A 15,683-nucleotide genomic window follows, 5' to 3' on the forward strand; every position below is an offset into this window, starting at 1 on the left:
GACGTGGAACCTGATAGTCGAAAATTACTTACGCGCCACGGGATTCTACCACGTCTCTAGGATTGGGGTAATAAGAGAATTTTACCCCTTATTAGCTGTTCTGGTTGAAAAGGTGGAGGCCAGAAACTCACACATTTGTATTGCTGGTGGGTGAGGTTCTAGTGACACTGGAAGACGTCCTTCATATATTTGGCCTACCCATTGATAGAGAGCCTGTGAGTAGATGAACAGATAGTAGTGTCGACTTCCTGCAAAGCCAGAGCATCGCGATATTCGGTTGTGAACCAGAAGTCAGTCGTTCTTTGAAATCCTATATAAAGATGGGTTGGATTCGATGTATCAGAGACGCAGAGCCATTGGACACTGAGGAGTCCATTAGGAGATACGTCAGATGTCAGATTTTCTATTTATTGGGTTCGACCCTATTCGCAGATAAGTCGACCGCATACACCCACGTGAAGTATCTACCGTTGCTTCGCGATTTCGAACGGATCCATACTTATAGTTGGGGGTCAGCATGTCTCGCACATCTTTACAGAGCACTATGTCGTACATCACGATATGATACAAAGAAGATGGATGGCCCTCTTAATTTGTTATTTGTTTGGGCATGGGAGCGAATGTCGTGTATTGCGCTCGTATCGAAACAGACCCTTCCACCGGCTAAGATACTAGTTGCCATGAGGTAATAATTCTTATTTTAGTCATGCGTTATATTCACGACGCATGTTTGATTTACGGTGACTGGTACGTGGAATCGTGATCCCACACTTTTCTTCACAACTCCGTGTAACTGACCAGCAAGTGCACTGGGTCGTCCAAGTAATAAACCTTACGTGAGTAAGGGTCGATCCCACGGAGATTGTCGGCTTGAAGCAAGCTATGGTCATCCTTGTAAATATCAGTCAGGTGGATTCAAATGGTTATAAAGTTTTGATAATTAAAATATAAATAAAACATAAAATAAAATAAAGTTACTTATGTAATTCATTGGTGGGAATTTCAGATAAGCGTCTGGAGATGCTTTGTTGCTTCTGAACCTCTGCTTTCCTATTGCCTTCTTCCAACCATGCGTTACCTCCTTCCATGGCAAGCTGTAAGATCCTCTTAGTGAAAATGATCCTCTACGGTTTTTGCACGGCTAATCAACTGTCAGATTGCTCGTCTCGGATGAAAAATACCAGGTACAGCTACCGCTTGGCTAATCATCTGTCGGTTCCCGCTAGCGTCGAAATAGAATCCATTGATCCTTTTGCACACTGTCAGTTACGCCCAACATTCGCAGGTTTGAAGCTCGTCACAGTCATTCCTTCTCGGATCCTACTCGGAATACCACAGACAAGGTTTAGACTTTCCGGATCCCAGGAATGGCTGCCAATAATTCTAGCCTATACCACGAAGATACTAATCTCACGGACTCGGTCCGTATATTAGATATCCAAGAGAATATACTCCGGCTGTCGTCCAATGACTACGTTAAACATCATGTAGACCGCTTATGGTTGTCAGGTACGCGGATCTTGGCTAAGCGAGTAACGAAGATTGGCTGATTGTCACGGGTCTCCCCTTCATTCTGACTTAACTGAATTAAGTATGAGAGTATATCTTGGAGAAGAAGTAGGCATGAATTGAATAAAAAAACAGTAGTAATTGCATTAATTCATGAAGAACAGCAGAGCTCCACACCTTAATCTATGGGGTGTAGAAACTCCACCGTTGAAAATACATAAGTGAAAAAGGTCTAGGCATGGCTGTGAGGCCAGCCTCCAAACGTGTATCAAAGTGAAAACTGGTCAAAGACGTAAAATAAATCTCTAAAAGTGATTTTTATACTAAACTAGTAACCTAGGGTTACAGAAAATGAGTAACTAAGTGCAGATAGTGCAGAAATCCACTTCTGGGGCCCACTTGGTGTGTGCTTGGGCTGAGCATTGAAGTTTTTTCGTACATAGGCTGTTCCTGGAGTTAAACGCCAGCTTTGGTGCCAGTTTGGGCATTTAACTCCAATTCTGGTGCCAGTTTGGGCGTTTTACGCCAAGATGTTTTAGGCTGACTTTGAACGCCAGTTTGGGCCATCAAATCTCGGACAAAGTATGAACTATTATATATTGCTGGAAAGCCCAGGATGTCTACTTTTCAATGAAATTAAGAGCGCGCTAATTGGGATTTTGTAACTCCAGAAAATACACTTCAAGTGTAGGGAGGTCAGAATCCAACAGCATCTGCAGTCCTTTTTCAGCCTCTGAATCAGATTTTTGCTCAGGTCCCTCAATTTCAGCCAGAAAATACCTGAAATTACAGAAAAATACACAAACTCATAGTAAAGTCTAGAAATTTGATTTTTGAATAAAAACTAATAAAAATATAATAAAAAGTAACCAAAACATACTAAAAACTATGTAAAAACAATGCCAAAAAAGGTATAAATTATCTGCTCATCACAACACCAAACTTAAATTGTTGCTTGTCCCCAAGCAACTAAAAATAAAATAGGATAAAAAGAAGAGAATATACAATGAATTCCAAACTTATCAATGAACTTAGTTCCAATTAGATGAGCGGGACTTGTAGCCTTTTTGCTTCTGAACAATTTTGCCATCTCACTTTATCCTTTGAAGTTTAGAATGATTGGCATCCATAGAAACTCAGAATTCAGATAGTGTTATTGATTTTCTTAGTTCAGTATGTTGATTCTTGAACACAACTACTTTATGAGTCTTGGCTGTGACCCTAAGCATTTTATTTTCCAGTATTACCACAGGATACATAAATGCCACAGACACATAACTGGGTGAACCTTTTCAGATTGTGACTCAGCTTTGCTAGAGTCCCCAGTTAGAGGTGTCCAGAGCTCTTAAGCACACTCTTTTTACTTTGGACCACGACTTTAACCGCTCAGTCTCAAGTTTTTCACTTGACACCTTCACGCCACAAGCACATGGTTAGGGACAGCTTGATTTAGCCGCTTAGACCAGAATTTTATTCCTGTGGGCCCTCCTATCTATTAATGCTCAAAGCCTTGGATCCTTTTTACCCTTGCCTTTTGGTTTAAAGAGTTATTGGCTTTTTTTGCTTGCTTTTTCTTTTTCTTTCATTTTCTTCTCTTTTTTCTCTTTTTTTTCGCAAGCTTTATATTCACTGCTTTTTCTTGCTTCAAGAATCAATTATATGATTTTTCAGATTATCAAATAACATTTCTCCTTTTTCATCATTCTTTCAAGAGCCAACAATTTTAACATTCATAAACAACAAATTCAAAAATATGCACTGTTCAAGCATTTATTCAGAAAACAAAAGGTGTTGCCACCACATCAAAATAATTAAACTAATTTCAAGATAGAATTCGAAATCATGTATTTCTAGTTCTTTTGCAAATAAAAATATTTTTCATTTAAGAAAGGTGATGGATTCATAGGATATTCATAGCTTTAAGACATAGACACTAGATATTAATGATCATGTAATAAAGACACAAACATAGACAAAACATAAAGCATAATTTTCAAAAAACAGAAAAAATAAGAACAAGGAAATTAAAGAACGGGTCCACCTTAGTGATGGCGGCTAGTTCTTCCTCTTGAAGATCTCATGGAGTGCTTGAGCTCCTCTATGTCTCTTCCTTGCCTTTGTTGCTCCTCCCTCATGGCTCTTTGGTCCTCTCTAATTTCATTGAGGATAATGGAGTGCTCTTGGTGTTCCATCCTTAGTTGCCCCATGTTGGAACTCAATTCTCCTAAGGAGATGTTGATTTGTTTCCAATAGTTTTGTGGAGGAAAGTGCATCCCTTAAGGCATCTTAGGGATTTCTAGATGAGGAATTTCCTCATGCTCTTGTTGAGGTCCATGAGTGGGCTCTCTTGTTTGCTCCATCTTCTTCTTAGTGATGGGCTTGTCTCCTTCAATGAGGATGTCTCTCTCTGTGGCAATTCCAGCTGAATTGCATAGGGTGCAAATGAGATGAGGAAAGACTAACCTTGCCAAAGTGGAGGGCTTGTCCGCCACCTTATAGAGTTCTAGGGATATGATCTCATGAACTTCTACTTCCTCTCCATTCATGATGCTATGGATCATGATAGCCCGGTCTATTGTAACTTCAAACTGGTTGCTAGTAAGAATGATAGAGCGTTGGATGAACTCCAACCATCCCCTAGCCACGGGTTTGAGGTCAAGCCTTCTTACTTGAACCGACTTGCCTCTTGAGTCTCTCTTCCATTGAGCTCCTTTCACACAAATATCCCTAAGGACTTGGTCCAACCTTTGATCAAAGTTGACCCTTCTAGTGAAAGGGTGAGGATCTCCTTGCATCATTGGCAATTTGAATGCCAACCTCACATTTTCCGGACTGAAATCCAAGTAATTCCCCCGAACCATTGTAAGCCAATTCTTTGGGTTCGGGTTCATACTTTGATCATGGTTCCTAGTGATCCATGCATTAGCATAGAACTCTTGAACCATTAAGATTCCGACTTGTTGAATGGGGTTGGTGAAAGTTTTCCAACCTCTTATTTGAATCTCATGTCGGATCTCCGGATATTCACTCTTTTTGAGCTTGAATGGGACCTCAGAGATCACCTTTTTCTTGGCCACAACTTCATAGAAATGGTCTTGATGGACCTTTGAGATGAATTTCTCCATCTCCCATGACTCGGAGGTGGAAGCAATTGCCTTCCCTTTCCTCTTTCTAGAGGTTTCTCCGGTCTTAGGTGCCATTAGTGGTTATGAAAAAATAAAAAGCAAGGCTTTTTCCACACCAAACTTAAAATGTTTGCTCGTCCTCAAGCAAAAGAAGAAAGAAAGGAGTAGAAGAAGAAGAGATGGAGGAGATGGAGGGGGGGTAGTAGTTCAGCTAAGGGAGAGAAGTGTTTGTGATGTGTGAAAGTGAAGGTAGTGAGGAGGGGTATTTATAGGGTAGGAGGGAGAGGGAGTCCATGTGAGAATGGGTGGGTTTGGGAGGTAAATGGTTTGAATTTGAATGGTGAGGTAGGTGGGGTTTATGATGGATGGATGTGAGTGGTGAAGAGGATATGGGGAAGAGGGTAGGATTTGATAGGTGAAAGGTATTTGGGGAAGAGTTATTGATGGGATTGGTTAATGGTATTTGGGGAAGAGTGTTATGGAAAGGTGTGAAGAGGAGAGAAGAAGAGGTGGGGTAGGTGGGGATCCTGTGGGGTCCACAGATCCTGAGGTGTCAAGGCATTCTGCTCCTTGCACCAATCTGGTGTTCAAACACCCATTCTGTGCCAATTCTGGCGTTTAACGCCAGCTTTGCTACCTTTCCTAGCGTTAAACGCCAGCTCTGCTACCTTTCCTGGCATTAAACGCCAGTTAGATGCCCATTCTGGCGTTTAATGCCCAGAATGCTGCCAGGCTGGGCGTTAAACGCCCATTCTACTATCCTTACTGGCGTTTAAATGCCAGTAAGCCTGTCCTCCAGGGTGTGCTATTTTTGATGCTATTTTTCATTCTGTTTTTGATTTTTCATTTGTTTTTGTGACTTCACATGATCATCAACCTAAAGAAAACATAAAATAACAATGAAAAATAAATAAATATAATTAAATAACATTGGGTTGCCTCCCAACAAGCGCTTCTTTAATGTCAATAGCTTGACAGTGAAGCTCTTAGAGAGCTTCACAGAGACTCAGAGCTTTAATGGTGGCCTCCCAACACCAAACTTAGAAGTTGAGTGTGGGGGCTCTGTTTAACTCTGTATTGAGAGAAGATTTTCATGCTTTCTCTCAATGGTTACAGAAGAAGATCCTTGAGCCTTAAACACAAGGTAGTCCTCATTCAATTGAAGGACTAACTCTCCTATGTCCACATCAATTACAGCTCTTGCTGTGGCTAGGAAGGGTCTTCCAAGGATGATGGATTCATCTTCATCCTTCCTAGTGTCTAGGATCATGAAGTCAGTAGGGATGTACAGGTCTTCAACCTTTACTAAGATATCCTCTACAAGTCCATAAGCCTGTTTCTTTGAATTGTCTGCCATCTCTAGTGAGATTTTAGCAGCTTTTACCTCAAAGATCCCTAGTTTCTCCATTACAGAGAGTGGCATGAGGTTTATACTTGACCCAAGGTCACACAGAGCCTTCTTAAAGGTTATGGTGCCTATGGTGCAAGGTATTAAGAACTTTTCGGGATTCGGTTTCTTTTGAGGTAATTTCTGTTGAACCAAGGTATTTAGTTCATTGATGAGCAATGGAGGTTCATCCTCCCAAGTCTCATTACCAAATAACTTGGCATTCAGCTTCATGATTGCTCCTAGATACTGAGCAACTTGCTCTTCAACAATATCTTCATCCTCTTCAGAGGAAGAATACTCATCAGAGCTCATGAATGGCAACAATAAGTTCAGTGGAATCTCTATGGTCTCTATATGAGTCTCAGATTCCTTTGGTTCCTCATTAGGGAACTCCTTAGTGGCCAGTGGACGTCCATTGAGGTCTTCCTCATTGGAAATCACTGCCTTTTGACTCTCTCCAGGTTCGGCCATGTTGGACGTGTTTATGGCCTTGCACTCTCCTTTTGGATTCTCTTCTGTATTGCTTGGGAGAGTACTAGGAGGAGTTTCAGTAACTCTTTTACTCAGTTGACCCACTTGTGCCTCCAAATTTCTAATGGAGGACCTTGTTTCAGTCATGAAACTGAGAGTGGTATTAGATAGATCAGAGACTATGGTTGCTAAGTCAGAGTGGCTCTAGTTAGAATTCTCTGTCTGTTGCTCAGTAGAGGATGGAAAAGGCTTGCTATTGCCAAACCTATTTCTTCCACCATTATTATTATTATTGAAACCTTGATTAGGCTTCTGCTGATCCTTCCATGAGAAATTAGGATGATTCCTCCATGAAGGGTTATAGGTGTTTCCATAGGATTCTCCCATGTAATTCACCTCTTCCATTACAGGATTCTCAGGGTCATAAGCTTCTTTAGTACCGCCGGATGCAGCTTGCATTCCAGTCAGGCTTTGAGAAATCATATTGACTTGCTGAGTCAATATTTTGTTCTGAGCCAATATGGCATTCAGAGTATCAATCTCAAGAACTCCTTTCTTCTGAGTTGTCCCATTATTCATAGGATTTCTTTCAGAAGTGTACATGAACTGGTTATTTGTAACCATTTCAATGAGTTCCTGGGCTTCAGCAGACGTCTTCTTCAGATGAAGAGATCCACCAGCAGAGTGGTCCAATGACATCTTGGACAATTCAGACAGACCATCATAAAATATACATATGATGCTCCATTCTAAAAACATGTCAGAAGGACACCTTCTGATCAATTGCTTGTATCTTTCCCAAGCTTCATAGAGGGATTCACCTTCCTTCTGTCTGAAGGTTTGGACTTCCACTCTAAGCTTGCTCAACTTTTGAGGTGGAAAGAATTTGGCCAAGAAAGCATTGACCAACTTTTTCCAAGAGTTCAGGCTATCTTTTGGTTGTGAGTCCAACCATGTCCTAGCTCTGTCTCTCACAGCAAAGGGGAAAATCATAAGCCTGTAGACTTCAGGATTAACCCCATTAGTCTTAACAGTGTCATAGATTTGCAAGAATTCAGCTAAAAACTGATGAGGATCTTCCAATAGAAGTCCATGAAACTTGCAATTTTACTGCATTAGAGAAACTAATTGAGGCTTAGGCTCAAAGTTGTTTGCTCCAATTGCAGGAATTTAGATGCTCCTTCCGCAGAAGTCAGAAGAGGATGCAATAAAGTCTCCAAGCATCTTTCTTGCATCTCCACCATTGTTATTGGGTTCGGCCATCTCTTCTTCTTTTTAGAAAAATCTTGTCAGGTCCTCTTCAGAGTGTTGTGCTTTAGCTTCTCTTAGCTTCCTCTTTAGAGTCCTTTCAGGTTCCAGATCAGCTTCAACAAGAATGTTCTTATCCTTGCTCCTGCTCATATGAAAAAGAAGAGAACAGAAAAGAGGAGTCCTCTATGCCACAGTATAGAGATTCCTTTATGTGAGTAGAAGAATAGAAGAATAGAATGAAGAAGGGGGAAGAAGGAGAATTTGAACACAGAGAGAGGGAGGGGGTTCGAATTATAAGAAGAAGGAGAGTTTGAATTTTTTAAAAATAATTTTAGATATCTTTTCTTTGTTAAGTTTTGGATTTTTTTCATTACATTTCAGATGTTTCTTTTTATTTTATTTTTTTCACAATAATTTTAAATGTTTGTTTTTATTTGGTTTTATATGTTTTATTTTTAAATTTTGGATATTTCTTTTCATTTGGTTTTGGTATTTTTTATGATAATTTAAATTTAAGTTTTTTCCAAAGAAAAAATTCAAAAAAAATTATATATGAATTTAAGTTATTTTTCTCTTTGTTAGACTTCTTTTACAGTCTATATATTAGTTGACTGCAGTTATCTGTCATCCTAATTGATTACCTATCAAAATTATTATGAAAAATATTCACACCAAAATAAAGATGAAATTATTTGTTCAAAATTAATTATATTGGATGAATAAACTAACTATTTAATTAAATAAATTAGTTTAATATAATATTTTTAAATTTATATTATATAGTATAATTATTTTAATTTTTTACACATTGTGCCAATCTTAGTCTAGACAGTAGGAAATTTGAAAGTGAAATATTCCAATCTTATTTAATACAGACTCGAGAACTTTGCAGGAAGTTACACTAATATATTATACAAGTGCTTTGCACATGCGTCCATTGAATTTGTTCATCAATTTCACAGAAAAAATTGAAAAGGGAATCATTGTTTACCAAAGTTTTTTTTTTTTTTTTTGGAAGAGAATTACCTGATCAAATTAGTTTTTCATGATAACTAAAGTATAATAAGTTTTTGTCAGTATTTTACTTAAATATGTTAAATTATCTAAATAATTATTTTTATATAAAGATATTTTTAGTAATCGTATAAATTTATATTCAAACTAGCTTTGTGGAATATATTGCTTTGGTGTTCTTAGTCATGAATTAATTAAGAGAACCAGCCGACGAGTCAATCAACGAGAGTTTCATTAATCAAACTTTTGGTCATCATACATTTTGTTCCAGAAAAAAAGGGAGTATCTTGGTTTAAAATGAAAATTATATTCCTTCCAATTTCGAACGATTGCCTCGTTGACTAAATTAACTCGTTAAGAAATTGACCTAGTGTTTGTATACCAAGTTAGTTTATATCAACTGTGCTAAATTCAAATGTGCCCTAGTGTTTTCTTTTTCAAGGAATCAGCGAAGAAATATTGTAAATTGTAACCGATCAGAACTATGCAGGCATAAATTATGAGCTTCTTGCATGGTTGAATATTGTGTTTGAAAAATGAAAATGCAGAGGAAATATAATTCAAGTTCAACGCATATAAAAGTTTTCCGAACTAAGGACCATAGATCATACTTTGAGTCATCCAAATGGAGGTATTGTGTAACAAATTAAAGTGTATGTACTAGTTTTAATCTGACTTTTAATATATTTTTATTTATCAATTATTTTCTCTAGAAAATAGAATAATATGATCCTATATAAGAATAAGGAATTTATATGTTGCTAGTTATAATTTTACCAAATTTATAATTAATTAATTATATATATATATATATATATATATATATATATATATATATTTAATTAGATTGTTATACTATTTTTAATTTTATAGTTAGATCCTTTTCGTGTTAAAAACGTAATAGAATATTTCTCTCAAAAAAATATATAGTCAAAATTTAATTAGGTTTTTAATTGTAGATATTTTCAATTTGCGAAAACTATTCCTTTAACTATAATATTTTTTACATTGATAAAGACCTAATTATAAAACTAAAAGTAGTGTAGGAATCTAATTATAAAAAAAATATAAAAATCTGACTGTAAATTTAATAAAATTATAAAACTAATAGAGTAATTAACCATAAGAATAATTATTACAAATATTTCATCTGCCTTTGTACAACAAAATTAAATGGTAGAACATGGGGAGACTATGCCATTTGAGCTATATTATTATTATTATTACAATACCGTTGATATTATTAAATAATAAAATGATGTTTTGGTATAAGTAATTAAGTTTGTGTGGCAACCTCAATTATTAAGCACTGATTGAGCTATGTTTAGCCGTTTAGGTAAAGTTAGTTACTCCCAAAGATATGAATGTACTCATTTTGTTGTTCTCTTAAATTTCCAAATGAGATGTTTAGTGACATATGATATGATATGATATGATATAGTTTATCGTATATATAAAAATAATATAAAAGGAATATAATGTTAGTTGAAGAGTTGAGGTGGAAATGCACGAGTGCTGAGAGTTTGAGGTTCCGTCCAAAGTGGCTTGTCATTCGTTTATTGGCACTCAATGTAGGCCTTTCAAAATGCATGCCCAATTTCTAATTTGAATTTTCAATCCATCTCCATCCCCATCCTATCCTTCTTCTTCAATTTTATGGTAATAATTAATTGGAAATGCATGCATATTTGTGCAGATCTATGTATATGATATATGATGTGATGTGGATGCAGGTTTAGGGTGGTGGTTCAGGTCTTGGAAATTAGAGGCATGGCATACAAAGTGGACCATGAATACGATTATCTCTTCAAGATCGTACTCATTGGTGACTCAGGTGTTGGTAAATCCAACATCCTCTCCAGGTTCACCCGCAACGAGTTCTGCTTGGAGTCCAAGTCCACCATTGGGGTTGAATTCGCTACCAGAACATTGCAGGTACGTATTCTAATGCCATCTCTCTTCAAATCTTCCTTTTTCTTCTTCTTTATGTCCAACATTTCCGTATTCTTCAATAGTTACTATCAATTCAATTTCAGAGTGCAAAACAACAAATCAATTATCTGAAATTTCATTTTAGATTTTTTTGTTTTTTATGATTTTGTGAAAGAAAAAAATCACATAAAACGAAAATAAAAAATGCTATCCGATCCGTACACCAAAATCAGCCACCAATACATTTGTGTATAAATACATGTATGGTTTAATTTATTTTAATACGTATTTTATACTGATTTTAGTGTACATATAGCATAGTCGAACAAAAATATTTGGAACATAATATCAGCTCAAAGCATCACAAAATTATCTTATTTTGCATTCTTTAATTACTGTTGGAATAATTGAGTAATAATAAACGTAATAAGTATGTAATTATAAATATTAAGTTAAATAAGATAGTGTCTTCCTATCAATTTAAGCATGATGAAATAGGTAGATAACAAGTTAGTTAGTAAAGAAGGTAGAAGAGTGAATAGTGTAGGTTGGAAATAAGGCATATATAATAACACAAAACACAGGTGGAAGGGAAGACAGTGAAGGCACAAATATGGGACACAGCAGGACAAGAGAGGTACAGAGCGATCACAAGTGCATACTATAGAGGTGCAGTTGGTGCATTGTTGGTGTATGACATAACAAAGAGGCAAACATTCGACAATGTGCAGAGGTGGCTAAGGGAGCTGAGGGACCATGCTGACTCCAACATCGTTATCATGATGGCCGGAAACAAGAACGACCTCAACCATCTCAGGGCAGTCTCCTCTGAAGATGCTCAGAACTTAGCTGAGCAGGAAGGCCTTGCCTTCCTCGAGACATCCGCCCTCGAGGCCTTCAACGTGGACAAGGCCTTCCAGACCATCTTGTTTGATATTTATCACATTATCAGCAAGAAGGCCTTGGCTGCACAGCAAGCAGCTTCTTCTACCATTCCTCAGGGCACTTCCATTAATGTTTCTGCTAACATGCCCGCTAATGCCCAAAACAAATCAACGTGTTGCTCCAATTAACATTCATTCCAAGCATGCTTTCTTGCTTTTCTTCTTTTTCCTTTTTTTGTAACTGTAAAGAGTACTAATGAGAGACAATGAGGAATAGTTGCAATAGTAGTCTCTGTAACAAACACAGCTCAGAATGAATCTATATATATATATATATATATATATATCACACTGTTTTTAACAATTTTGTATCCTCAGCTCTGCTGTATTGTTTTCTAAAATGCATATTAATGCTCAAATTGTATGAATGCTCTTGTTTATCTGCTTCAAATGACTAAAAACAATTTTAGTTTTGGAGTTGGGTACTGATAGTGTGATGTGAGGTAAAAGTATTTATTATCCAGAAGATGTTTATAGGCATCTGCCTCAATCTAAGAGCATGGTTTATAAAGGAAACGCTTAAAATAGAGAATCCAGCTACAGCTTTATAAACCATGCCTTATTCACTTCTAATTGGATGTGATATTTTGGGTATGGCTGTGATAGCTTTGCAGCACCTTTTTTTTTCCTGCATAATAAATACCAGTTATTGGTTCAATGGTTCCCCTTTTTGGTATCTGTCCCAGCAAGATGATACCATGGTACGTACGATCATCTTATAACCTTCAAAAATGTGAAGGCTGGAACCATTGGCAAGCAAAGAGAACTTATGCTTTTCCATGACTTTTAATACATAAAATTCTCACCTTGTCTTGAAACATTTTAATTTAATTTGTAACTCGTGATTTTTTTATAATTACCACTAGTATTTTTTGTTTTTTACATTATAGGTTATGATTTAATTGCTTGCATCTGTATTTTGACTTGCTGTGAGCTTTGAATGGTGTAGAGGCCCTATGTGCCTTAAATTTTACTCCAATCAAGAGAATCTGATTCAATTTAAGGTGTGTACTTTTAATGGCAGCACAGTTTCATTCAATTCTGCATAGATCGATGGTCATTTGAATCACACCGATCGCCATTATTATTTGCTAGAATTGGATGAACATAAAGGGTAGAGTCATTTACAATCCAAGATTCAATGATCTTTTTTACATCAATCTCACAAATTACAACTAAATTATGGCAATATTCTTAAATCTAGAAACTTGCTAACTTGGTTAATAGTTTCCTTCAATGCATGCATCTCAATGCCACTAATAAAGGCTACCAAGTACCAACCATAAAATGCGTGTTACTTTTTCGACTTTTTCCTTTTTCCTTGTCTATATAACATAGCTTCCTAGTGAGGCTCCTTCAATAATTCTACATCATCCATTAGAAATGGAGCAAGAATTGGAGAAGAGAAAGATAGAAGAAGAAGAAGAAGAGAAATGGGTGCTTGATGCTTCTAAGGATTACAAAGGGAGAGTTCCTCTCCGTGCCTCTACTGGTTCATGGAAAGCTTCTCTCTTTGTCCTCAGTAAGATATATAAACCTCTTCATATCGGTTTTCTCTATGCATTTTCTTTCTTTCTAGCATTTTTTTATGTTATTTCAAGTGTTAATATTGTGTTACAATTTGGAGCAGCAATTGAGTTTAGTGAACGGGTAAGCTTCCTTGGGATAGCCATTAACCTAATCTCCTATCTGACTAAAGTGATACATGAAGATCTCAACACAGCAGCAAAAAATGTAAACTATTGGACAGGAACAACAACCCTCATACCTCTTATAGGTGGATTTCTTGCAGATGCATACACTGGCCGCTTTCTTATGATCCTGCTTTCTTCCCTTGTATACATCATGGTATATCTCTAGTGTCTTATCCATTTAGTATGCACCATACTATATTTATTATTACACCTCAAGATTCAAGGATCCTGTCTTCATAAATCTTCTTTTACTATCAAGATTTTCCCAAGAAATGATACTTTCTCAAATGGGTTCTCTCATTTATTGTTGTCAAAGCAGGGTTTAAGCCTGTTAACTATGTCTCAGTTCATACCAAGTCTAAAGCCATGCAACATCAATCTATGTCACCAGCCTAGGAAGCTCCATATAGTAGTTTTCTTCCTTTCCTTGTACTCTATCTCCTTGGGAACTGGAGGATACAAGCCATGCTTGCAAAGCTTTGGAGCTGATCAATATGATGACGACAACACCCAAGAGAGGAAGAAAAAGATGTCTTTCTTCAACTGGTGGAACTTTTCATTGTGCTTTGCATTGCTTCTTGGTTCAACATTGGTTGTTTATGTTCAAGATGACTTTGGCTGGGGAACTGCAAGTCTTGTCATCACTATATTTATGACACTCACTGTTATGACTTTCTATGTGGGGAAGTCATTTTACAGGTATAGGAGACCAGAAGGGAACCCTTTAACCCCGGTTTTTCAGGTGCTAATTGCGGCCATAAGGAAGAGGAAATTGTCCCATCCTTCAAGTCCTTCCATGTTGTATCAAGTCTCAAAGTCAGAGTCCCATGGAAGGCTTCTAAGCCATACCAGCAGGCTCAGGTATCAAAATGCATCTTGCACTTTCAATGCTTACAACTCAATGGAATGCACTCTCTCTATTCTCTTCTCTTTTATCTATCTATTATTGTTATTTTTCTATATATCTTTATTTGTATCGAGATACATTGATTCAATCATGTAGACAGAAATATAGATTTTTTTTTCTGCTCCAAACATTTACCAAACCCGGTCTAACAACAGAGAAAGCACATGCTTTTTGAATGAATGTTAATTTACCATGAAGATTAGACCATTACCTATTGTATTAACTGGAATATAAGTACTCAAATTTAATTAATTCAATGAATAGGTTTCTTGACAAGGCTGCAATAATCGAAGACAAAAATGTTGAGGAGAATGAGAATCCATGGAGATTAGCAACAGTGACAAGAGTGGAAGAGACAAAGCTGCTTCTCAATGTTATCCCCATTTGGGTAACTTCACTAATAGTTGGAATCTGTGTAGCACAAGCCACAACACTCTTTGTGAAACAAGCAGCTGCTATGAACTTAAAGATAAGCAACAACAGTTTCAATGTCCCACCAGCTTCCATTACCTCTTTTGCAGCCATAGGAACCTTAATAGTTGTCCCTATCTATGACAAGATTATTGTTCCAATTCTGAGGAAAGTCACTGGCAATGAAAGAGGCATCAGCATCCTTCAGAGGATGGGAATTGGCTTAACATTCATAGTCATAGTCATGGTTGTTGCAGCATTAGTAGAATCAAAGAGACTAAGAATGGATGCAACAGAGAAAAAAACCATGAGTGTTGTGTGGTTGATACCACAATACTTGTTAATTGGATTTGGAGATTCATTTTCCTTAGTTGCTTTGCAAGAGTATTTCTATGACCAAGTTCCTGATTCAATGAGGAGTCTTGGAATGGCTTTGTATCTTAGTGTTATTGGTGTTGGAAACTTCTTGAGCAGCTTTCTAATCACAATTGTGGATCATGTCACTGGCAAAAATGGAAAGGCTTGGATTGGGAAGGACATAAATTCAAGTCATTTGGACAGGTTTTATTGGCTTCTGGCAGTGATTAGTGCTTTGAATTTGTGTGTGTATGTGTTTTTGGCAAAAAGGTACACTTATAAAACTGTTCAAAGGAGAACATTGGAAAATGATGACGTGGATATCAATATCATCATGCCATGATTCATTACATAACATACCAACTTCATGTCATCTCTTATGTTATGTTGTATTTTCACTTGAACCATATCTTGAATATATATTATTGTGTCTACTTTATTTAAATGCAGATTATTATATATTATCCATATCCACAAACAACGTATAATATGATTAAGATTGTTCAATTATGTGATACCGATTTAGATATAACTGACGAAGAAGATCTCTGACATGATGGACAAGCTAAGGTGATGATTAAACTCCACTACTATTTTTCCTAGGGCTTTGAATATAATATAGCATGCATGCCATCTTAAAAGTACGTAATACTACTTTTACTATTTTCTTAACTACTT

The 15,683-nt window shown here is 36.7% G+C and overlaps 2 protein-coding genes and 1 non-coding gene across 3 annotated transcripts; all 3 read left to right on the top strand.

Annotated features, from left to right (window-relative positions):
• Window positions 1-7,252: 7,252 nt before the first annotated feature.
• On the top strand, window positions 7,253-7,356 carry LOC148572515 (small nucleolar RNA R71). The gene has a single exon (XR_015908772.1). It is a non-coding gene; the product is annotated as a small nucleolar RNA R71 (small nucleolar RNA).
• Window positions 7,357-10,281: 2,925 nt separating this feature from the next.
• LOC107634666 (ras-related protein Rab2BV-like) lies at window positions 10,282-11,905 on the top strand. Its single transcript, XM_088509248.1, has 3 exons — window positions 10,282-10,419; window positions 10,494-10,695; window positions 11,277-11,905. Exons 2-3 carry the CDS (start codon window positions 10,531-10,533, stop codon window positions 11,763-11,765), a joined length of 654 nt encoding a protein of 217 aa, XP_088365374.1. The 5' UTR covers window positions 10,282-10,419; window positions 10,494-10,530; the 3' UTR covers window positions 11,766-11,905.
• Window positions 11,906-12,554: 649 nt separating this feature from the next.
• LOC107631154 (protein NRT1/ PTR FAMILY 5.6-like) lies at window positions 12,555-15,450 on the top strand. Its single transcript, XM_016334501.3, has 4 exons — window positions 12,555-13,158; window positions 13,267-13,484; window positions 13,650-14,191; window positions 14,502-15,450. Exons 1-4 carry the CDS (start codon window positions 13,020-13,022, stop codon window positions 15,346-15,348), a joined length of 1,746 nt encoding a protein of 581 aa, XP_016189987.1. The 5' UTR covers window positions 12,555-13,019; the 3' UTR covers window positions 15,349-15,450.
• Window positions 15,451-15,683: the final 233 nt, after the last annotated feature.

Source organism: Arachis ipaensis, chromosome B3, assembly GCF_059453495.1.
Source record: "Arachis ipaensis isolate K30076 ecotype BB chromosome B3, ASM5945349v1, whole genome shotgun sequence".
NCBI lineage: Eukaryota > Viridiplantae > Streptophyta > Magnoliopsida > Fabales > Fabaceae > Arachis > Arachis ipaensis.

Coding starts and splice junctions, on each gene's coding strand:
- LOC107634666 (XM_088509248.1), top strand. CDS start 10,531: ATGGCATACAAAGTGGACCATGAATACGATTATCTCTTCAAGATCGTA. Junction 10,696..11,276: donor TCGCTACCAGAACATTGCAG/GTACGTATTCTA, acceptor CACAAAACACAG/GTGGAAGGGAAGACAGTGAA.
- LOC107631154 (XM_016334501.3), top strand. CDS start 13,020: ATGGAGCAAGAATTGGAGAAGAGAAAGATAGAAGAAGAAGAAGAAGAG. Junction 13,159..13,266: donor AGCTTCTCTCTTTGTCCTCA/GTAAGATATATA, acceptor AATTTGGAGCAG/CAATTGAGTTTAGTGAACGG. Junction 14,192..14,501: donor AGCCATACCAGCAGGCTCAG/GTATCAAAATGC, acceptor TTCAATGAATAG/GTTTCTTGACAAGGCTGCAA.